At 46.0% G+C, this 24,624-nt stretch overlaps 2 protein-coding genes across 2 annotated transcripts; one reads left to right on the forward strand and one right to left on the reverse strand.

Annotated features, from left to right (window-relative positions):
- Positions 1-1,524: 1,524 nt before the first annotated feature.
- LOC112226723 (leukotriene B4 receptor 1) lies at positions 1,525-6,667 on the reverse strand. The gene is made up of 5 exons (XM_024391234.2): positions 6,435-6,667; positions 4,450-5,108; positions 3,988-4,188; positions 3,816-3,859; positions 1,525-3,697 (listed from the first exon to the last, which is right to left on the reverse strand). The coding sequence occupies exons 2-5, from the start codon at positions 5,089-5,091 to the stop codon at positions 3,433-3,435; spliced, it is 1,152 nt and encodes a 383-aa protein (XP_024247002.1). The 5' UTR covers positions 5,092-5,108; positions 6,435-6,667; the 3' UTR covers positions 1,525-3,432.
- A 2,134-nt stretch (positions 6,668-8,801) lies between these two features.
- Positions 8,802-21,994, forward strand: LOC112227350 (nuclear factor of activated T-cells, cytoplasmic 4). Its single transcript, XM_042307944.1, is given in 14 exon segments — positions 8,802-9,874; positions 10,960-11,123; positions 12,053-12,562; positions 12,643-12,818; positions 12,938-13,100; positions 19,359-19,459; positions 19,558-19,659; positions 19,872-19,928; positions 19,959-20,034; positions 20,037-20,217; positions 20,389-20,444; positions 20,552-20,678; positions 20,831-21,526; positions 21,685-21,994. Coding segments are annotated over 14 exon segments (2,661 nt in total). The 5' UTR covers positions 8,802-9,693; the 3' UTR covers positions 21,756-21,994.
- Positions 21,995-24,624: the final 2,630 nt, after the last annotated feature.

Consider the following 24,624-nt stretch of genomic DNA (forward strand, 5'->3'; position numbering starts at 1 on the left):
TGGGATTAGTTGGAATCTTTGCCAGTTTATGGATATCAAGTCTTCAATGAAATAATCAATAATTACATTTTTATATTGTCTTAAATTAATCCATTTGGGTGGTGCTTTGGGTATCTTAATTTTCCAAATGGAGTAGATGATGGAATGATCACTGAAAGAACACCTGAATGTAACCTGCTCAAAAAAATTAAGGGAACACTAAAATAACACATCCAAATAACACATCCTAGATCTGAATGAATGAAATATTCTTCTTAAATACTTTGTTCTTTACATAGTTGAATGTGCTGACAACAAAATAACACAGAAATTATCAATGGAAATCAAATGTATCAACCCATGGAGGTCTGGATTTGGAGTCACACTCAAAATTAAAGTGGAAAACCACACTACAGGCTGATCCAACTTCGATGTAATGTCCTTAAAACAAGTCAAAATGAGGCTCAGTAGTGTGTGTGGCCTCCATGTGCCTGTATGACCTCCCTACAACACCTGGGCATGCTCCTGATGAGGTGGTGGATGGTCTCCTGAGGGATCTCCTCCCAGACCTGGACTAAAGCATCCGCCAAGTCCTGGACAGTCTGTGGTGCAACGTGGCGTTGGTGGATGGAGCGAGACATGATGTCCCAGATGTGCTCAATTGGATTCAGGTCTGGGGAACGGGCGGGCCAGTCCATAGCATCAATGCCTTCCTCTTGCAGGAACTGCTGACACACTCCAGCCACATGAGGTCTAGCATTGTCTTGCATTAGGAGGAACCCAGGGCCAACCGCACCAGCATATGGTCTCACAAGGGGTCTGAGGATCTCATCTCGGTACCTAATGGCAGTCAGGCTACCTCTGGCGAGCACATGGAGGGCTGTGCGGCCCCCCAAAGAAATGTCACCCCACACCATGACTGACCCACCGCCAAACCGGTCATGCTGGAGGATGTTGCAGGCAGCAGAACGTTCTCCACGGCGTCTCCAGCCTCACGTCTGTCACGTGCTCAGTGTGAACCTCCTTTCATCTGTGAAAAGCACAGGGTGCCAGTGGCGAATTTGCCAATCTTGGTGTTCTCTGGCAAATGCCAAACGTCCTGCACGGTGTTGGGCTGTAAGCACAACCCCCACCTGTGGACGTCAGGCCCTCATACCACCCTTATGGAGTCTGTTTCTGACCGTTTGAGCAGACACATGCACATTTGTGGCCTGCTGGAGGTCATTTTGCAGGGCTCTGGCAGTGCTCCTCCTGCTCCTCCTTGCACAAAGGCAGAGGTAGCGGTCCTGCTGCTGTGTTGTTGCCCTCCTACGGCCTCCTCTATGTCTCCTGATGTACTGGCCTGTCTCCTGGTAGCGCCTCCATGCTCTGGACACTACGCTGACAGACACAGCAAACCTTCTTGCCACAGCTCGCATTGATGTGCCATCCTGGATGAGCTGCACTACCTGAGCCACTTGTGTGGGTTGTAGACTCCGTCTCATGCTACCACTAGAGTGAAAGCACTGCCAGCATTCAAAAGTGACCAACACATCAGCCAGGAAGCATAGGAACTGAGAAGTGGTCTGTGGTCACCACCTGCAGAACCACTCCTTTATTGGGGGTGTCTTGCCTATAATTTTGGTACTTTAATTCAGTAAAGTACCTATTTTTTTAATAGTTTTATAATCCTTAGCAGATTCTTATTGAAGTCACCTAACATGATCCATTCATTTGACCAATGCATTCAATTACTGTGGTGATAATATTGTTAATGGAGTCTACTTGGTCTGTAAATCAAAGACATGTAGAGCTATTTTAACAAAAAAACTTCAAAATGTAGAGGGACAATGTCACGTGAAATCTTCATAGACAGTCAGTTATCGAGGACATAGGTTGCTACTCCCCCACCTAGAGTGCACCTATCAATTCTATATATTATGTAACCCTGGATTTTTAACTCAGTGTCAGAAATGTTCCTACTCAACCATGTCTCTAAAATTGTTAATAGATCAACATCAAATCAAATCACATTTTATTTGTCAGATGGACCGAATGCAACAGCTGTAGACCTTACAGTAAAATGCTTACTTACAAGTCCTTAACCAACAATTTAGTATTTACTAAATTAAACTGAAGTAAAAAAATGAAAAATAAAACATCTTGGTCAGAACCTTGGTTACATCCACCCTGCTTGCAGAGATTTTTCGTCCCTGTGTGAATGATTATGTGAGTCGGTGGTCTCAGTCTCTGCTCTGATCCTCTCTTTGGGAACAGCCGTCTTCCATCAAGATATTTGTCGTTGGAGTCACACGGGATGACAATGTTGTCCTCTGTGTGCTGCTCTCGCTGTGTGCTGCTCTGGCTGTGTGGTGTCTGGAGTGATGCTCTCCATGGGGCAGGGGTTGAGAATATGTGTTTGTGTGCTAGTGCTGTGGTTGTCTGGCTGTGTGGTGCTCCGGCTGTGTGGTGCTCCGGCTGTGTGGTGCTCCAGCTGTGTGGTGCTCTGGCTGTGTGCTGCTCCGGCTGTGTGGTGCTCCGGCTGTGTGGTGCTCCAGCTGTGTGGTGCTCCGGCTGTGTGCTGCTCTGGCTGTGTGGTGCTCTGGCTGTGTGGTGTCTGGCTGTGTGGTGCTCCGGCTGTGTGGTGCTCCGGCTGTGTGGTGCTCCAGCTGTGTGGTGCTCCGGCTGTGTGCTGCTCCGGCTGTGTGGTGCTCCGGCTGTGTGGTGCTCCAGCTGTGTGGTGCTCCGGCTGTGTGCTGCTCTGGCTGTGTGGTGCTCTGGCTGTGTGCTGCTCTGGCTGTGCGCTGCTCTGGCTGGGTGGTGTCTGGCTGGGTGATGTCTGGCTGTGTGTTGCTCTGGCTGTGTGCTGCTCTGGCTGGGTGGTGTCTGGCTGGGTGATGTCTGGCTGTGTGCTGCTCTGGCTGTGTGGTGCTCTGGATGTGTGCTGTTCTCACTGTGTGGTGTCTGGCTGTGTGGTGTCTGGCTGTGTGCTGCTCCGGCTGTGTGCTGCTCTGGCTGTGTGGTGTCTGGCTGTGTGCTGCTCCGGCTGTGTGCTGCTCTGGCTGTGTGGTGTCTGGAGTGATGCTCTCCATGGGGCAGGGGTTGAGAATATGTGTTTGTGTGCTAGTGCTGTGGTTGTTGGGTGTGTGGCTGTCAACGCAGGGTGTTGAATGCCTGTGTGCAATTCAACAAACATTCAAGCGGCACAAACAATGAATTAAAGTAAAAAAGGCACATTTGACAAACACATTTACAAAAGAATTGTGGCAGAGAAGTTGGGTCTAGTGAGAAACTTGTGTCTCACATGAGGTGCACTGAATATTGTAGGGATTGTTTCAGATGGTCCCATATGCAAGTAGAGGAGCAGATCTATATAGCAATAAAAAAAAAATGTAAGAAGTCTGTGTGCAGGAGTGCATCGTCATGATGAGTGGATAGCATGTGCAGTGCAACCCTGCATATGAGTGTCTATTTTCATTTCATCATAGCATTGCCCCCAGTGCTGCTGAAAGACAACGTCTCTTTGAGTCTTTTTCCCTCCCTGTCCCTGGTTGTCTGCTGGCCCTTCCTTATCCCAGTGTCCAGAGATGTCCCTTCAAAGAGGCGAGCCATGAAGGCCATGCCGTTCTCTCTGATGTAGGACTTCCCAGCGAATGTGTAGAGAATAGGGTTGGCACAGCTGCTGATGAAGGCCAGAGCGGAGGTCACAGCACGACTGGACTGCCATATTATATATAGTCTGCAGAGGGAGGGATGCAGTTCATGTTGCCATTAGTCTTTTTACTATCATTGTATGGTGGTGCTTATGTTATATTAAAATGGAAGGGGAAATGTTGGGTCAGTTGGTGAGCACTTACCTCTTTTTTGTTGCTGAATCGTCTTTCAAATGTTCAGCCACAACCTAGGAGAAGCAACCACAGAGCAAAACCTTTCCTTCATTCCTTCACTGTAAAATAGCACAACTTCCTGTGCTGCTCACCACATTCTGAGTGAAACGTCAAAATGAACCAATCCCTTATGATCACACACCTGTATTATGTTGATGACGTGATAGGGCAACCAGAAGATGGCAAACATCACAACGATGGCCAGGATGAGATTCTCACTGCAGACCTTGCGATGGAATTTGGTCTGTCTGAGGCGTCTCAGGATGCAGACGTAGCTGCTCACTATAATCCCGTACGGAACCAGGAATCCCACTACAGTCTCAAAGGTGTACTGGAACACCAACTGAACATGAAAAATGAGGTAATGATTAACTGCTCACATGTAGTGATAGCATAGTGGAATACCAGGCGTATTTGAACATGAATGAGTCTGTCATAACAAGATCTCGAACAAAAATGTAGGATTGGTTAGGATTTATGGTTTTAGTAGTCATATCATGACCGTACCTGTATCAACATAAATAACAATGCACTTAAACCAGAACAATATATTATGTACCTAACTCCACTATTAACTTAATATTCACTTATCTCTTAAACTTACATGTTGAGGCATTCTGTGATCTGAGGCACAAACCCGTTGGGTTTTGTTCTGTTCGTTACGATCATCCCTCTGCTCCCTGAACACCAGAGCTGGGATAGCCATGAAGAACACCAGGACCCAGAGCACAACTATTGCCCGCACTACCATCTTCTTGCTGGCCAGGGCCGCTACCCGCTGGGGCCAAACCACTGCCACCAGCCTGTGCAGGCTCATCAGCGTGATGAGGAAGATGGAGGCATACATGTTCGTGTTGCACAGGTAAAACACCCCCTTGCACATGTAGGTGCCAAAGTCCCAGTTCCGCCTAGCCAAATAGATGATGAAGAAGATGGTGAGGCACATGAGGGAGCCGTCGGCGCACGCCAGGTTGAGGATGAGGATGGTGGTGACGGAGCGTCGGCGGGCACGGGCCAGGATACTCCAGATGATGAAGAGGTTCCCTGGAACGCCGAGGAGGAAGACCAGGCCCAGGATGAGGGCCCCAATGGCTGTGGTGGCGTTGTTACTCACAACGCTGGGATCCTCAACAGTGCTGTTCGAGAACAGGACATTGATCTCATCTTTGATCTCTGTGTCATTGAAGACATCAAGGAAGGAGATGGATGAGTCGGAAGAACGAAGGAAGTCACTGTCATTGGCCATTGGGATTGTTATTGATTCTGAGGGAGAGAGGTGAACAGAGAGAAAGAGAAAGAGTCATATATAGTACTATTTGGGTGAAATTTGACCTGTTCTTATGAAGCTTGGATTTGGGAAGTGGCATCGAGCTTGATCTTCGAATCCAAGTCAGGTGGATTGTTTTGCATATTACATATTGTTTGCACCAATTGAATCCAAGTGCCAAAGGGTTGGACTACGGTTTGATTTGGGATTGGAGATACATAGCTCTCTCTATCTCCTATTACTCTTCTCTCCTTGCGGTAGACAATGTTTTTGCAGCACACATAAAATGTGATGCCACTGAATCAGGCAAGCAAATATTCACATTAGGCCTCCTGGCCAACAGTACACTGGCAGAGCACTGAGACGGCATGCTAAAACATGCCAAATGTTAACACTGCTCCTTCGAAAGACTCTCTCTTTCTCTCACAATACTCAACATTGGCACAATCCTATCCTCCTATCATCAAAGGCATTGTACTTGTCTTCCTCCATCCTGTAAGTTCTGTTTCTAACTTTCTGTCAAGCTATGCAGAGGAAGGACACCAAATAATGGTTCACAGAAGTGGAAATCGTGCCAATCATCACACTAATTTGACAGGCTATTAACAGGGCAACAAGTTTCCCCTCTTCCAGTTATTTTAACAAAGAAAAAAGGGGGGGGGGGACTAAATTGAAGCAGTTAAAATTGTACTGTATTATAATTGTACTATATGCTGGTTGAATTGCTAGAAAGAATACAACTGTTCATTGGGAATGTGAGAACATAAAACACAGACTACGGCACTATAGCAGCTTTAGTGTCTTTCAAAAGCAGATCAGTGTAGAGATGTGTAAACATGAGGAACCAAGGCAGAGTTAGGTCAACAGCAAGGAACACAGAACCACACAGAGACAGGAAGGGCTCACCAACACATGGAGAAGAGGGGGAGAGAGGAGACAGAGAGAGATGGAACTTGATGCAATGAGAAAATACATGAAGAAAAGAGGAAAGAAATGTAAAAGTTTTGTAAAGGAATGAAAAGAGAATGGAAAATGAATGAGAAACGATTAAAGAGATATGGAGAGAGAGAGAGAGAGAGAGAGAGAGAGAGAGAGAAAGAGAGAGAAAGAGAGAGAGAGAGGGAGAGAGAGAGAGAGAGAGAGAGAGAGGGAGAGAGAGAGAGAGAGAAAGAGAGAGAAAGAGAGAGAAAGAGAGAGAAAGAGAGAGAGAGAGGGAGAGAGAGAGGGAGAGAGAGAGAGAGCGAGACAGAAAATGACAATGAGCATACAATGACAATACAGTATGTGCCAGATAAAAGTTCAGGAGATTTGCAGCCACTCACCTTATTAACCAATTAAGCATTTAGAAGATGATGAAGATGATGATAAAGAGCAATGGATCTGAGTAGGGCATGTATTATGTGGTGGGATCAGTTTTCTATTTTTCTATGCTCTCTTTTTGTTTCTCTTTTCTGGCAGCTCGTATCCCAATCCCTCTCTCTTTCTGACAGTCTATGTTCTTCTTTACAACTGCTTTCCCCGATATTGTGCCTAAAAAATGTGCTGCCCCACGCTGTGAGGGGCAAGAGAGGTGTGTCCTAACACACACTCTCTCTCTCTCTCTCTCTCTCTCTCTCTCTCTCTCTCTCTCATATTTTTTTTAACCTTTATTTAACTAGGCAAGTCAGTTAAGAACAAATTCTTATTTACAATGACAGCCAACCCCAGCCCAGACCCAGACAACGCTGGACCAAATGTGCACCGCACTATGGGACTCCCAATCATGGCCAGTTGTGATACAGCCTGGAATCAAACCAGGGTCTGTAGTGACACCTCTAGTACTTAGATGCAGTGCCTTAGACCACTGCGCCACTCGGAAACCCAAATGATACTTCATCTGCTAGTGAAATGTAATAACAATTATGTTATTATGCTTGCAAAATTTGTTAAAAAAACAATTGCTGTACAAATTGTTACAATCTTTAAACATTTCCCATTCTCATCCATCACAGTGGATATTTCTGTATCCCCAGGGTACCTATAAGAGTGTGTTGATGATGCAAACATACAATTTTCACAACCATGATCCACCAAAACCACACAAGCGCAAACATGTACACAGAGGGAGTGTTAGACACTAATCACACACATGCACACACTTGCACACAGAGCTCTGACACTTACCCAAGAATGTTGGTTATTTCCGGGGTAGGGCACAAGGTAAAAAGAGGACAGCAGAAGCAGAGACGGAAAGTTAAGGAGTGAGTGAAAAATGACACTCCCTTGTCCAGGTACATAAAGACATGGACCTCACCATCACACACACATTTGATTTCTTCAGAACTGACAGTTGTCAGTTCCTGTCTAACACACTCACCACCAAAACATGCATCCAGTCACTCTCTTTTCTGATTTTAGCTCTGTCGTTGAAATATAAATGTATTATCATAAACATTTCCTTCCCCCTGGTGTTTGGATACACTGAATATATGATTTGAGTTTTCAGACACTCTTATCCAGAGCAACTAGGGTTAAGTGCTTTGCTCAAGGACACATCAACAGATTTTGTTTAACCTAGATGGCTCAGGGATTAGAACCAGTGACCTTTTGGTTACTGGCCCAACTCTCTTAACCACTAGGCTACCTGCCACACTCTTTCATCTCCTATACCTCTCAAATTCAAATCTGGACCTCGAAGTCAGTTCCAGTGCTTTTTTCATTCTTCCCCTCTAATCAGAGACTCATTTAGACCTGTGACACCTGGTGGGTGCAGTTAATTATCAGGTAGAACAAAAAAACAGCCGGTACTCCGGACCTCCAGGGTAGGATTTTTTAATACCCCTGTCCTGTAGTGTATATATTCCCTTTCTGGGAATGTTATGGAAAGACTGTTCCACCTTTTTACCACATGGTGGCAACATATCCACATAATTCTATCTTCCTCCGTCAATGAGTATGACATTAAACTGTTGACATCAGCTGAAACCCAGCCTGAGAATTTGACCCACATATCATCCTTCTAATTTGTAACACTCATTTGCCTCCCAAATAAAACGCTACTGATTATATCAACTCTAAAGAGCTCTTTTTTAATTTCTTGCCAAAACTCCATGAAGGCCAGATAATTCTGAAAGACACCATAAACCTACTGAATTATCCCAATCCCCCCTAATTTAAACTATAACCCTAAATAATAATCTTTAGGCAATGCTCAATCTTGATTGTGCAACAACATTCACCAAATTTAACTATCTTAATTTGGATAAAAGATTGGGTTACCCACATCCCCAAGAGTATGAACTATGGAAAGTGAGACACAAAAAAAAAAGCCTCCAACTCCTGTATAGCGTAATGATTGTGAGAACTGGAGGAGGGGTGAGCGATGGAGAGAAGGGGGGGGGGATAGAGAAAGAGAGGGAGGGAGCATGTTTATTTAAGCTTTTCGTCTCCCGTCTCAGACAGAGTGCAGACAGACTACAGAGGATAATCAGAAACAGATCTCGCAAGGCAAGGCGAGGAAGGGAGGAAGAGAGGGAGGGAGTGAGCCTGGGAGAGCTGGAGGAGGGACACGGAGGAGGGAAAAGAGAAAGGGGGAGAGGGGTAATGGGAGGAGAAAGGGAAGAAAACAGAAGAGGGGTGGGGGTTGTCATGTAAAACACCACAGGAAACAGCCTGGCCTCTTCATGCTCTCTGAGTGACAGCGAAGCATCATTGTCCTTCTTGTGACAGAGAGCACTGGGACATTCAGTGAGGCCACAGCAGGGAGGAACAGCCCACCAGCCAAACATCTGGCTCAAGAGGGCCAGTTCATTACTTGTATTACACTCGAGTTGATGCCATTTAAAATGTTTGGTGATGGGGGAGGGAAGGAAGGCAGAAAACGCCTGGAAATACAAGGATGTGATGTCAAACTGTCAGAGGAAATGTATGCAATAATCTACAGTATATACCACATAACTGATTAATTATTTATAAGAACTTGGTAAAAAATCTCAAAGCAACCAAACCTCCTCAGCTCATGGACATAAGCAGGGGGAGAGGGGAGGGGGTCTCCTTGACTGACAACCCAAATGTCCTATGGAATTCCAGTAACGGTCCAACTGTGCTGAGAAACCCACCCAAAGGCAATTAAGGGTAAAGTACTACAAAAATATTTGATACACTTTTTTTCTGGTCGAATAGAAGAAAGGATGGCGAGAGAGCAATAGAATGAAACACTGATCTCCTGTGATGGAATAGATAGATAACGGTCCGATCGTTTACGAATTTCAAAGAACTCAACGATATAGGCTAGCCTACGCATAACATTTGTCTTCTCCAAAACTTCGAATGAAATAGATGAAGCGGTGGTCCAAAAAGATGTCTTATCGGCGGAAGACATTATAAAAAGTTACAGAGAGAGTTTCTGAGCAAGAACGACCACAAGAACGAATGTTGGACCTACCCTTGAACGTATACATTTTGCGAAAACGTCGATGTTTTTTTTTTTAAAGGACCAAGGAAAGTATTATTATTATTGGATCACCCTTAGGTAGATCTCAATCTTTTCAGCCAGGGTGTTCTCTTCATCAGTCTCTCTGATTTATTCCGCGTGTTGAGGGGATGGGGGCCGCGCCGGGTTCGGGCTGGGAGGAGGGGGAGTTCGAGTTCAAGTTGGTTTTTGAGGAGGACCCGCCGCGCCAACTCCGGGGCCCATCCCCGCTGCGCAACGCGGACCAGGAGCACACCGTCGCAGGGGAGAGGACAGAGAGCTCCCTGTCGCTCCCAACGTCGAGCAATACTGGTTAGAACACTTTCTTGGATAGTGTGTGTGAATGTGTGTGACAGTGAGAGGGAGATTGACAGAGAGAGAATGTCAGAAAGGGGAAAAGAAGATGGTCAATGGTTCCCAATGTTGACGCCTAATCCACACTGTAGTGATTTGTCTCTGTGTGGTGTATGTCATGAGAATTATTTAGTTTGACTTGATCTGAGTATGTTCATCATTGGTAAAAGTATGAGGCCTCCTGTTCTCTCTGCCTCTCTCTCTCTCTCTCTCTCTCTCTCTCTACCTGGATATAGATAAGTTATGTGTCTGGATGTAGGCCTAGTGTGTGCTTGTCTGTGTGTGGGGGATGTGTGTGTTTGTGTGTATGGAGTTTGCGTGCTGTGTATTGCATGCTTGTGCTTGCCTGTATGTTGTGTGATTGTGTGTGTGTGTGTGTAAGGGCAGAATTCAATGTGGTTCTAATCAGCTGTGCGTGTGAGTGAAGTTAACAGCTGCCATCTGGATTGAAACCTCAATCTCTGTTTACTGAGCATGCACCACACCTCCCTCCCTCTGTTCTCCCTCCTTTACTTTCTCCCTCCCTCTCCTTCACCCCCTTTCTTCTAACCCCCTCTTTCAGCTTTCATACACACCCCTCTCACCCACCCACGCATCTCTTTGCCGCCCACACTGGGCATAAAATAGTCATACCACACCCTAGCCTTAAACGTACTACAAGAGAAGTTACCACGGTGCGTACTGTTCCTCTTCACTGCTGCACTAGGCTGACCAATGATCCATAATGGACACTGGACAGTGGTGGACATGGTGCTTTACAGTGACCCTAACTCCCTGGTACTGTCTACTGCACCATCACACCACAGCAGGGTAATGTGCAGTGTAATGTGCAGTTAAAACACCAGTAAGGGACATTTCCTTACTTATTTTATTACCATTCTTGAGAGTTAAGGGATACTTTTTATAGTAGTAGTTTCACTCTTCAACGTGAATGTATTTTGTCTCTACTCTCCTAACAGTGAACTCAGTAGGATACAGCTTACCATGTCAACTGTAACTGAGAGACTCCTGACACTTGTTCCACCTTTTGTGTTTGGTCACAGACAGCCACCTGGCTGCCACTCATGTAGGCCAGCCAATCGGCATCCCTACCCCACCGTCTTCTTCAGCCAGTCAAAGGGCTGGGATGCATTCCCCGCCCCCCAGGCGTGCCTTGGTGAGGGAGTTCAGCGGGACTTATGAGAGTCTTCCAGCGCGATCTGTACAAGTGAGTGGTCAGAGATGGGCCAGTTAGTCTCCTGGTCAGTGAGAGTGGGACAGAGATGCTGGAAGCCATACCTGTCCTTACAGCATGGTCCCTACTGTACATGTCTCTATTGTTAACCCTATCAGTCCCGAGACCCCAGCAAAAATCAGCTTTTCATTTTACATGACTTTCATTTATCTGCATGTCTAGCCGTTATATTTAGCCTCACAATGAGGCGTTTTACCATTTCATTCTAAGGACAACAAGGTCTACAAGTACAACACAAAAACCATTTGACATAAACTCGCCTTCAAATGTCGACACAAAAAAGGTCCAAAACAAAGCAAAAACATTTTTTTAAATCAAAATAATGCTGTAAATACAGAAACGATTTTCTCAGTGGGAAATGAATATCCACCTAGTCAGTGACAACCGTGTGGAGTATGTGACAGCAACGATGTGAGCTTTTTACGGTATTATCGACGCTATGTCCTTCAGATGTGCTATGATCTTCTATGTAGAAATACCCCTTACCTTCCAACGACTCCTATGTAGCTTGTGAGAGTCATAGAGCAAAACATGTCCATGTTTCTGAGAGTCTCAGCTTTTCATAGATATGTTTAATAGTTTGTAGCTCTAACCATTCGGACTCTACAGACGTTTCTGTAAAAAGACCCGTCCCGGGACCGCCTCTGGGATCTGCCCTTGTCTCACAAACACCGCTCTAGCTTAGCCCCGGTTAATCACACAGACTAATGGTTGTTACCAACAGATGCAGAAGAAATAGACACATGCATTGGTACAAGAGGTCTGTAGCTCAAACGCACAATGTTAAAGGGGTTAGAAGTCCAAATCGCACCGGCGTTGCAGTGGGACTCACTGGGTCAATGTTCTGACATATGTCTGTCTGTATGTCTGGTTTTCTCCATCTCTCTCTCTCTCTCTCCCAGGTCTCAGAGTCCCGTGTGTTGGAGTGCCCTAGCATCCAGATCACTACTATCTCTCCAGAGGATGACACTGCCCCAGCAGGAAGTAACTACTGGGACACAGGAGGTGGCTGGGAGAGGGAGCGCCTCTACCTCCCCTTACTGGACCCATTCTGCTACCGCGACGGCGGCACCGGCACTGGGTCCCTGAGCCCAAGCCCTGCCTCCAGCCCCTCTTCTCGCGGCTGGCTCAGTCCTGCGTCCAGCTGTGATTCGCTGCTAGTAGAGGAGGAGGATCTCAATGAGGTCACTTCCCATTTCTGCCTGTCGCCCTCCTCCCGGCCAACCTCCCCGGGGGGTAAGAAGCGCAGGAACTCCCCCCTGGCCTCCCCCTGCACCTCCCGCAGGAGCAGCTACTCTGAGGACCACTCCTGTAACCAGGAGGAAGGAGACTCCACCTCTCAGTCACATGGTCCCAACAGCAGCTTTGAGCTGAGCATCCCACAGAAGACCAGGAAGACGTCACTGGAGCAGGTCAGCTGGTGGTTTGTAGATCTTAAGTTCCATAGTTTGTTTTCATGCTCAACCAGAAGTCCCTGGCTTGTGTCCTCCAGGTTTCCCCCAGGGAGGTGGAGCAAGTGCAGGCTCCAGCCCATAGCACCCACTGCCCACTCCCAGAGCTGCTGCAGCAGAGGAGAGAGGCCCCTTCCATGGGCATGGACTACCTGTCTGTGCCCCCTGCTCTGGGCTGGGGGAGGACCAGAGCCAGCGCCCACAGCCCTCTGTTCAGGTTACACAATGTGTTTATACAGTATCCCTCAATAGTGTGTTGCCATTATTATTCTTTGGGTGGCCAGGATGTTCCCCTCAGCCCCGCCCACACATCTGACTGGTCCATTGTTCTTACAGATCCAATGCTTTGCCACCACTTGATTGGCCTCTGCCAACTCAGTTTGACCAATATGAACTGCGTATCGAGGTGCAGCCCCGCCCACACCACCGAGCCCACTACGAGACGGAGGGAAGCAGAGGAGCCGTCAAGGCATCACCAGGGGGACATCCGGTTGTTAAGGTATAATAAGTCAATTAAATTGATTATGGTTTCAATCCCAAACTAACACATACTGTATGAACTGAGAGTGCAAAACATTAAGAACACCTGCTCTTTCCATGACATAGACTGACCAGGTGAATCCAGGTGAAAGCTATGATCCCTTATTGATGTCACTTGTTAAATCCACTTCAATCAGTGTAGATGAAGGGGAGGAGACAGGTTAAAGAAGGATTTTTAAGCCTTGAGACAGTCGAGACATGGATTGTGCATGTGTGCCATTCAGAGGGTGAATGGGCAAGACAAAAGATTTAAGTGCCTTTGAACAGGGTATGGTATTAGCTTCCAGGTGCACTAGTTTGTGTCAAGAACTGCAACGCTGCTGGGTTTTTCCATGCTCAACAGTTTCCCGTGTGTATCAAGAATGGTCCACCACCCAAAGGACATCCAGACAACTTAACACAACTGTGGGAAGCATTGGAGTCAACATGGGCCAGCACCTCTTTCGCCATCTGGCCCGGTCCCTTCGTCGACACGGCGCACCGCCGTACCACCACGACTGGTCCGCAGACGTAATTCCATCAGCTGTGCCTTCAACTGGCCTTTGCTGGACGTCAGAGCAGACGCTTCTACTTACCCCGGCCTGCTAACTTTAAACGCTGTGTCTCCCGCGTGCTACCATAGCAACGACTGCCCCGCTGCTTCCCTGTTCCATCTATTGCTGTACACTGGACCCTATGATCACTTGACTACATAGCTGATGCCTTGACTACATAGCTGACTGTTCATTTAACACGGTACTCCACTTTGTTTACCTTTGTTTATCTGTCGGCCCTAGCCCCGAACTCAGGCCCTGTGTCTAGTTAACCAACCCTCTCAGCCCATTCATCGCCATTTTACCTGTTGTTGTTGTCTTAGCTGATTAGCTGTTGTTGTCTTAACCTTTGTTGTCTTAGCTAGCTCTCCCAATCAACACCTGTGATTGCTTTATGCCTCGCTTTATGTCTCTCTCAAATGTCAATATGCCTTGTATACTGTTGTTTAGGATAGTTATCATTGTTTTAGTTTAATGTGGAGCCCCTAGCCACAATCAACATGCCTTAGATACCTCCTTTGTCCCATCTCCTACACATGCGGTGACCTCACCCAGTATAACCAGCATGTCCAGAGATGCAACCTCTCTTATCATCACTCAGCGCCTGGGCTTACCTCCACTGTACCCGCACCCCACCATACCCCTGTCTGCACATTATGCCCTGAATCTTTTCTACCACGCCCAGAAATCTGCTCCTTTTATTCTCTGTCCCCAACGCACTAGACAACCAGTTTTGCTAGCCTTTAGCCGTACCCTCATCCTACTCCTCCTTTGTTCCTCGGGGATGTAGAGGTTAACCTAGGCCCTGCGTGTCCCAAGGCACTCTCATTTGTTGACTTCTGTAATCGAAAAAGCCTTGGTTTCATGCATGTTAACATCAGAAGCCTCCTCCCTAAGTTTGTTTTACTCACTGCTTTAGCACACTCCGCCAACCCTGATGTCCTTGCCGTGTCTGAATCCTGGCTTAGGAAGGCCACCAAAAATTCTGAGATTTCCATACCCAACTACAACATTTTCCGTCAAGATAGAACTGCCAAAGGGGGAGGGAGTTGCAATCTACTGCAGAGAAAGCCTGCAAAGTTCTGTCATACTTTCCAGGTCTCTGCCCAAACAGTTCAAGCATCTAATTTTAAAAATGAATCTCTCCAGAAATAAGTCTCTCACTGTTGCCGCCTGTTATAGACCCCCCTCAGCTCCCAGCTGTGCCCTGGACACCATATGTGAATTGATTGCCCACCATCTTCAGAGTTCGTTCTGTTAGGTAACCTATACTGGGATATGCTTAACACCCCAGAAGTACTACAATCTAAGATAGATGCCCTCAATGTCACACAAATCATCAAGGAAACCACCAGGTACAACACTAAATCCATAAACATGGGCACCCTCATAGATATTAGCCTGACCAACTTGTCCTCCAAATACACCTCTGCTGTTTTCAATCAGGATCTCAGTGATCACTGCCTCATTGCCTGCATCCGCCATGGGTCCGCGGTCAAACGACCACCACTCATCCCTGTTAAATGCTCCCTAAAACACTTCTGCGAGCAGGCCTTTCTAATCAACCTGGCCTGGGTATCCTGGAAGGATATTGACCTCAACCCGTCAGTCGAGGATGCCTGGTCGTTCTTTAAAAGTCATTTTCTAACCAGCTTAAATAAGCATGCCCCTTTCAAAAAATGTAGAACTAAGAACAGATATATATATATATATATATATATATATATATATATATATATAGCCCTTGGTTCACTCCAGACCTGACTGCCCTTGACCAGCAAAAAAACACCCTGTGGCGGACTGGAATAGCATCGAATAGTCCCCGCGATATGCTACTGTTCAGGGAAGTCAGGAACCAATACACACAGTCAGTCAGGAAAGCAAAGGCTAGCTTTTTCAAACAGAAATTTGCAACCTGTAGCTCTAACTCCAAAAAGTTGGGGACACTATAAAGTCCATGGAGAACAAGAGCACCTCCTCCCAGCTGCCCACTGCACTGAGGCTAGGTAACACTGTCACCACCGATAAATCCATGATAATCTAACATTTCAATAAGCATTTCTCTACGGCTGGCCATGCTTTCCTCCTAGCTACCCCAACCCCTGCCAACAGCTCTGGACACCCCGCAGCTACTTGCCCAAGCCTACCCAGATTCTCCTTCACCCAAATCCAGATCGCAGATGTTCTGAAAGAGCTGCAAAACCTACAAATCAGCTGGGCTAGACAATCTGGACCCTCTCTTTCTAAAATTATCTGCCGCCATTGTTGCAACCCCTATTACCAGTTTGTTCAACCTCTCTTTCGTATCGTCCAAGATCCCTAAAGATTGGAAAGCTGCCGCGGTCACTCCCCTCTTTAAAGGGGGTGATACTCTAGACCCAAACTGTTATAGACCTATATCCATCCTGCCCTGCCTTTCTAAAGTCTTTGAAAGCCAAGTTAATAAACAGATCACTGACCATTTCGAATGTCATCGTACCTTCTCCGCTGTGCAATCCGGTTTCCGAGCTGGTCATGGGTTCACCTCAGCCACGCTCAAGGTACTAAACGATATCATAACCGCCATCGATAAAAAACTTACTGTGCAGCCGTCTTCATCGACCTGGCTAAGGCTTTCGACTCTGTCAATCAACGTATTCTTATCGGCAGACTCAATAGCCTTGGTTTCTCAAATTACTGCCTCGCCTGGTTCACCTACTTCGCAGACAGAGTTCAGTGTGTCAAATCGGAGGGCCTGTTGTCCGGACCTCTGGCAGTCTCTATGGGGGTACCACAGGGTTCAATTCTCGGGCCAACTCTTTTCTTTGTATATATCAACAATGTCGCTCTTGCTGCGGGTGATTCCCTGATCCACCTCTACGCAGATGACACCATTCTGTATACATCTGGCCCTTCTTTGGACACTTTGTTAACTAACCTCCAAACAAGCTTCAATGCCATACAACACTCCTTCCGTGGCCTCCAACTGCTATTAAACGCTAGTAAAACTAAATGCATGCTTTTCAACCGTTCGCTGCCCACTCCTGCCTTCCCGACTAGCATCACTACTCTGGACGGTTCTGACCTAGAATACGTGGACAACTACATACAGTGGGGCAAAAAAGTATTTAGTCAGCCACCAATTGTGCACGTTCTCCCACTTAAAAAGATGAGAGAGGCCTGTAATTTTCATCATAGGTACACTTCAACTATGACAGACAAAATTAGAAAAAAATCCAGAAAATCACATTGTAGCATTTTCAATGAATTTATTTGCAAATTATGGTGGAAAATAAGTATTTGGTCAATAACAAACGTTTATCTCAATACTTTGTTATATACCCTTTGTTGGCAATGACAGAGGTCAAACATTTTCTGTAAGTCTTCACAAGGTTTTCACACACTGTTCCTGGTATTTTGGCCCATTCCTCCATGCAGATCTCCTCTAGAGCAGTGATGTTTTGGGGCTGTTGCTGGGCAACATGGACTTTCAACTCCCTCCAAAGATCTTCTATGGGGTTGAGATCTGGAGACTGGCTAGGCCACTCCAGGACCTTGAAATGCTTCTTACAAAGCCACTCCTTCGTTGCCCGGGTGGTGTGTTTGGGATCATTGTCTTGCTGAAAGACCCAGCCACGTTTCATCTTCAATGCCCTTGCTGATGGAAGGAGGTTTTCACTCAAAATCTCACGATACATGGCCCCATTCATTCTTTCCTTTACACGGATCAGTCATCCTGGTCCCTTTGCAGAAAAACAGACCCAAAGCATGATGTTTCCACCCCCATGCTTCACAGTAGGTATGGTGTTCTTTGGATGCAACTCAGCATTCTTTGTCCTCCAAACAAGACGAGTTGAGTTTTTACCAAAAAGTTCTATTTTGGTTTCATCTGACCATATCACATTCTCCCAATCTTCTTCTGGATCATCCAAATGCTCTCTAGCAAACTTCAGACGGGCCTGGACATGTACTGGCTTAAGCAGGGGGACACATCTGGCACTGCAGGATTTGAGTCCCTGGCGGTGTAGTGTGTTACTCATGGTAGGCTTTGTTACTTCCATTTCCTAATAATTGCTCCCACAGTTGATTTCTTCAAACCAAGCTGCTTACCTATTGCAGATTCAGTCTTCCCAGCCTGGTGCAGGTCTACAATTTTGTTTCTGGTGTCCTTTGACAGCTCTTTGGTCTTGGCCATAGTGGAGTTTGGAGTGTGACTGTTTGAGGTTGTGGACAGGTGTCCTTAATACTGATAACAAGTTCAAACAGGTGCCATTAATACAGGTAACGAGTGGAGGACAGAGGAGCCTCTTAAAGAAGAAGTTACAGGTCTGTGAGAGCCAGAAATCTTGCTTGTTTGTAGGTGACCAAATACTTATTTTCCACCATAATTTGCTAATTTATTCATTTTTTTTAAAAATCCTACAATGTGATTTTCTGGATTTTTTTTCCTAATTTTGTCTGTCATAGTTGAAGTGTACCTATGATGAAAATTACAGGCCTCTCTCATTTTTTTAAGTGGGAGAACTTGCACAATTGGTGGCTGACTAAATACTATTTTGCCCCACTGTATACCTAGGTGTCTGGCTAGACTGTAAACTCTCCTTCCTTCATATCAAACATCTCCAATCCAAAATCAAATCTAGAATCGGCTTTCTATTTCGCAACAAAGCTTCCTTCACTCACGCCGCCAAACTTACCCTAGTAAAACTGACTATCCTACCGATCCTCAACTTCGGCAATGTCATCTACAAAATAGCTTCCAATACTCTACTTAGCAAATTGGATGCAGTCTATCACAGTGCCATCCGTTTTGTTACCAAAGCGCCTTATGCCACCCACCACTGCGACCTGTATGCTCTAGTCAGCTGGCCCTCGCTACATATTCGTTGCCAGACCCACTGGCCCCAGGTCATCTATAAGTCTATGCTAGGTAAAGCTACGCCTTATCTCAGCTCACTGATCACGATAGCAACACCCACCCGTAGCACGCGCTCCTGCAGGTATATCTCACTGGTCATCCCCAAAGCCAACACCTCCTTTGGTCGCCTTTCCTTCCAGTTCTCTGCTGCCAGTGACTGGAACAAATTGCAAAAATCGCTGAATCTGTAGACTTACATTTCCCTCACTAACTTTAAGCATCAGCTATCTGAGCAGCTAACCGATCGCTGCAGCTGCACATAGTCCATCTGTAAATAACCCACCCAGTCATATTGTTTTTATTTACTTTGCTGCTCTTTTGCACACCAGTATCACTATTTACACACCATCATCTGCTCATCATCATCTGCTCATCTATCACTCCAGTGTTAGTCTGCTAAATTGTAATTACTTTGCTACTATGGCCTATTTATTGCCTTACCTTCTCATGCCATTTGCACACACTGTATATAGACTTTCTTTTTTTCTATTGTTGTTATTGACTGTACGCTTGTTTATTCCATGTGTAACTCTGTGTTGTTGTTTGTGTCGCACTGCTTTGCTTTATCTTGGCCAGCTTCCCTGGTTAAATAAAGGTGAAATAAAAATAAAAAAATAAAATAAAATCCCTGTAGAACGCTTTCGACACCTTGTAGTCCATTCCCCGACGAACTGAGGCTGTTCTGAGGGCAAAACGGGGGTTGCAACTCAATATTAGGAAGGTGTTCTTAATGTTTTGTACCCTCAGTATATATCTAAACAATAACTCTCTTTTCTGTCTCTCCCAGCTGACTGGGTACACAGAGAGACAGCCGCTCTCTTTGCAGGTGTTTGTGGGAACAGCTGATGACAGGTCCATCCGGCCTCATCCTTTCTATCAGATTCACAGGTAGGCGACCGTGCGACAATACTACAGTGAATCTGTGATTGTATGTGCCTCCTCAGTGTTTTGGTATTTATTGTAAAAGCGTTTCTTCTGATCCTCAGGGTGACAGGGAAGATGGTGGGCACTGCCAGTCAGGAGAGCCTCCAAGCTGGCACCAAAATACTGGACATCCCCCTCAACCCAGATACCAACATGACTGCGCTGTGAGTAACAGAGAAACAAAGAGAATGGACACAAAAGGTTTGTATGGAGTAACAGAGTAGGCAGAAAGAGTAGCTTTCCTGTGTATGTATATGTGTGTGTACTAAGTAAGTGTGTAGATGGTATTTTGTACGGTGTGAGTGTGTGTCTATGTGGCGAATAAGACAGCCTTTCTGTCTCTCAGCATTGACTGTGCTGCCTTTCTGTCTCTCAGCATTGACTGTGCTGGCATTCTGAAGCTGAGGAACTCGGACATCGAGCTGAGGAAAGAGTGCTGTGAGTAGCCAGCCAACAATCACAGTCAACTCTCCCTGTCCTGACACTTTCTTTGAGTTTGTATTTTGACAAGGTATCATATTTATCAATATCCTAGCGAATCATCTGTCTTCTCTCTCTCTCCTCTCAATCTCTCTCCTCAGCCCAGCGCTCTGCTCAGGAGCTGCCAGTGGTGGAGTCGGTCAGTCTTACATCCTGCTCTGTGGAAGGAGGGGAGGAGCTACTGTTGGGTGGGTCTAACTTCCTGCCCATGTCCAGAGTGCTTTTTATGGAAAGAGGGACAGGTAATGACGTGTGTGTGTGTGTGTGTGTGTGTGTGTGTGTGTGTGTGTGTGTGTGTGTGTGTGTGTGTGTGTGTGTGTGTGTGTGTGTGTAAGCATGATTGTGTACAATTCTTCAATGTTCAATGTGCACCATCCATTAAATAAGGTATAATTTATATCCTTATTTACCAGATGGAAAGCTACAGTGGGAAGAGGAGGCACATGTTGACCGTGACAACAGTAGTGAGGTAAATAATCTGTTTCTGGGTGTATGTGTGCTTGAGTGTGCGAGCATAAGTGTTCATGCACATGTACGAGAATTGTAATGTACATTGTTCATGTTGTCCTCCCCCAGTGCTTGCTGTGTGTGCGAGTTCCAGCCTATAGCGACCTCTCAGTGAGCCGCCCAGTATCTGTGTGCCTTTACGTCTCCAACGGGAAGAGAAAAAGGAGCAGCACTCACTGTTTCAAGTACCTGCCGGGTGAGTCTCGCCTCACTTCATCCATCAGCCTCTCAGCTGAGACTGGAACTATCTTTGTTGTTTTTGGTTCATTTTGAACAATTCATCTCCATGGTATTTATCTACGTGGTCAGGGACCAGACTACATATTACCACTTATTTTTCACCCTCAGTCATGTTTAAAGAGGAGGACCCTCTGCTGTCACATCCCTCTGCCTTGCCCCTGGAGGGGGTGACACTCTGCTCCATGAGGGAGCCCAGCAGGGTGGACAGCGGTGTGCACCGGGGGAATGATCCCATGCTCGAGGAGGGAGGACTGGCCTTCCACCTTCCCCCCTACCCTTCAGTCTGCTCTCCCCCCTACCCCGGCCAGAGCTACCAGGAGTACTGCCACAAGCCGGAAACTGTGGAGGAGAGCAGAGGTTCTCTGTCGGAGAGACACCCCAGCTTTGAGAACTTGGAGCTGGGCTTCACTGAGCTACTGCCTCCCTTTTACCCCAGAGTCCCCCAGCCTCCCTCCCCCTCCCCTTGGCTGGACTCCCCATACCTGTCCTCTTCCCCCTCTCCCTCCCACTCCTCCTCTCTGAGTCCCTTCCCCTCCAGCAGCCCCATCTCCTCCTCCCCTCGTCCCCCCATGACTACCTCTCCCTTCCCCCACTACCCCTACCCTCATGAGGTCTGCCCCTCGCCTCCTTCCAACCCTAGCCCGTATCAGGACTTCTACCCACCACCGTACTCCCACTATGAGGTATGGGACCACCAGGGCAGGGGACCTGGGGAAAGGGAAGCTCAGGCTGGACCTAAAATGCAGGAGAGCCCCCTGGAATTTTCCAGCTCATCATCCTTTCACCACATTACATTAGAGGAAGGTGAGAAGTTTGTGGGAGGTTCTCATTGGTTCTCATGTATTGTTACAACAGTAACAATACATTTGTACCATGTTTGTTTGTATAGATTTATTGATACAGTATACAGCATGAATTCATATATAAATGTCTGACTGGTTGCTGTGTCTTTTTGCCTACAGTGAATGAGTTCATAGGAGAAGACATCAGATCCTTCCATTCGGGCTCACAGATGGACAGCCAACCGGGATGACAAGCTCCGTACTGTCCTGTCTTGTTCTGTTTTTATAGTATGAAGTGCGTTATTGATATCATATCACACCTTTTCCTATGCACTTGGTTTCTGACGTATTGCTCAAGTATGGCAATACTGAATGGGGATTAAATAAAAGGGCACGGTTGTAAGTATGATCGAAGGTCACTGTTACAGTTTATATAAGGGAGACTAATGTTTTTAACCTGTTTTCAATATAAATTATACAAGTAAATGTCTGTTATGGGTCTGTTTGTGTATATAGCTTTAGTGTGCTTGTGTGTGCTTGAATAGATTGCCTTTCTCTCCACCTGGGAGTCTAATATCTGTTATCACTGGATAAATGTAGCTCTGTCCAAAGCCCCTTGGTTGAGTGGCCCGAGTGAATACAGTCTGGACAGTATGGAGGAGGGTAATTGTTTCAGAGACGCTGTAGAAGGACAGATATCCAGCCCTGTGATCCAGGTACAACCCTACCCTACTACAGGACTCAGGGCCAGGGGCAGGTAGTTTAGTCTCTATGTTGTTATGTAGGGAACTACAGGCTTCTTTGGTGCAAAGTAAACCCCAGTACTTATCATTGAGGCCAAACTGGGCTTCTGGACCAAAGCCCATCCTGCTGACGTTGTTGTAAGAGACTGCTATGTAGGCCTTCTTCCCTCTCCACTCTACCTCCCAGTTAAAGTGGGCCCCAGACAGACCATTCTTACACAGCACCTGGAGAATGTGGAACCTCTCTGGATGGTTGAGGCACAGTTTGGGTCCCTTCATTGTCACTTCCTGGTCTCCCTCAGTCAGGTGGAGGTTGTAGAAGACTGTGTTTGGGTTTAGTGTGAGCTGACAGGAATCTGTGGAGAGAGAGGAGAGGGAGAAAACAGAGCAGATATAATTAGGATGTGTGATTGGTGTAGAATAGACCTTACCTTGTGCGATAACATAAATGTACAGTCGTCAGAGGTGGCTTTTGACACCGCTCCAAAACAACAGGTCTGACCCATCGGGATGCTGGATAGATCTGGAGTTCCAGGACTGGGGGGTAGGAATGGGCATATCTAGAGGAGGGAACAGTGAGCGAAGGATACAAAATGATAGAAATTCGAAATCCAGATTGAAAACCATATAGTTTTATGATCAAAGATACTTGAGGAAGCTGAGGAAGAAAGACTGAGCTGGAGAAGCTTTTACACACACAGGATCACATCAGATTCCTCCAAAAGCTTCTCCAGCTCGGTCTTTCTTCCTCAGCTAAGCTACCTCTTGCTCCAGTCTCCTCCTGGACTCTGATCGGCTCTCTCACCTCACAGCACCTCTAAGGAGTGAATCAGATCCCCCTCACTTTAAAAATCCTCTCAACGTCCTTCATTGCTGTCTGTGCAGAATGCTGGTGGGAGACACAGAGAGGAGTCACAGCGATGATTAAGCCTTTGCTTTTGCCAAGAACGTTCTGTGATGATCAGAGTTTCCTCCCTACATTGTGGCTCAGTGAACAGAGATTCCAAAGCCTCCCTCAGCTCCTGAACCTTCTTCTCTCTACCTGGGATTTTCTCCTGGGATTGGTCACAAATTCTCTCCAACTGTCTCTATTGAAAATAAAAATAGAGATAAGGACAGGCAAGCTGTGACTATCATGTTAAAATATTACTACGGTAGATTTTTAGACAGAAATGTACTTTGGAATTCCACAAGGGTTGTAAACGATTTTCTTCAACTCATATGCTTCTTTCTCAAGTCTATTGGTAACCATATGAAACTCCCTGAGGGTTGATGTCTGCGCCCCTGCGGAAATCTAATTAGCATAATAAAAACATCACCATGAAAATATGTCCGTTTAAGATGAAGATGTCTGTTTTTTTTGCATTGGAATGCGTCTCAATCCACCACATCTGCATATGTGACACTTCCACATCTGCGGTGAAAGGTGACAGAGCTAGAGCGGTGTTTGTCAGACCATGAGACATCCCGAAAATCGTCTTCTCACAAAATCGTCAGTAGCGTCCGAACGGTTTGGCCTACAAACTATTATGGGAAGATGAGAACACCATGGTGTCCTCCGTTTTGCCCTACGACCCCCACAAGCATCTTTGGACTCATCTGAAGTCAGTCCAGCTGATCTGCCAACTTCTGTCCGTCGTGTCCGAACAGTTTTGGCTACACACTCATATGACCCCTCTATGCAAAGGTGAGGCTCTCACGAACACGTACATGTCGGTTTTGTTCTAGGACAGGGCTCACAAGACTCGTCTGAAGGTCTCCCAGTACCAGTCAAAAGAATTCATGGAAGTATACAGTATATGGAGACTGTTCACTGAGACAAATAAAGGGTTAAATACTTAAAAAAAAAAAAAAAAAAATTTAAATTCCTGATCTTTCTTCTTTCTCTCAGATATAGGACACACACTTCAGATCAAACTTCCTTTAGATAATTTTTTTGGGGGTGGGGGGGTACTATCTGTTGTTCCATGTAGGCAATCTGTTATTCAATGCATTTGTATGGGCTAATAGCAGTAAGGCCAAAAACATTTAATGAAATATTTTTTTAAATATATTTTTGGGATACTTCAAGGGGTCTTAAAATTCTAAATCAAATAGCAAAATGATCCTTGGTATGACCTTAAAACAATTCCATATAGCTTAGTAGAACCCCTCCCCCAGCTTAGACAGGGCTTAGATTATTTTAGTGTAAGAAATAAGGGGTTAAATACATGTAAAAATGCAAAATGATCATTGGCATGATTTTCTGAAAACAATTCCATATAGCTTAAACTCTTATGGGTTAAGACCATGCATTTGATAACAGTTCTCTGACATTACATATGTATGGAAATGCTTCTCGGTGTCTCTTTCTCCAGTCTGATGAAGAAATAGAGGA

This window comes from Oncorhynchus tshawytscha, linkage group LG28, assembly GCF_018296145.1.
Source record: "Oncorhynchus tshawytscha isolate Ot180627B linkage group LG28, Otsh_v2.0, whole genome shotgun sequence".
Lineage (NCBI taxonomy): Eukaryota > Metazoa > Chordata > Actinopteri > Salmoniformes > Salmonidae > Oncorhynchus > Oncorhynchus tshawytscha.

Excerpts from the sequence above, each read along its gene's own strand:
- LOC112226723 (XM_024391234.2), bottom strand. The coding sequence starts at position 5,091 with ATGGCCAATGACAGTGACTTCCTTCGTTCTTCCGACTCATCCATCTCC. Across the intron at positions 3,860-3,987 it reads ACGTCATCAACATAATACAG|GTTGTGGCTGAACATTTGAA; the intron begins GTGTGTGATCAT and ends TGCTTCTCCTAG. Across the intron at positions 3,698-3,815 it reads GATTCAGCAACAAAAAAGAG|ACTATATATAATATGGCAGT; the intron begins GTAAGTGCTCAC and ends CTCCCTCTGCAG.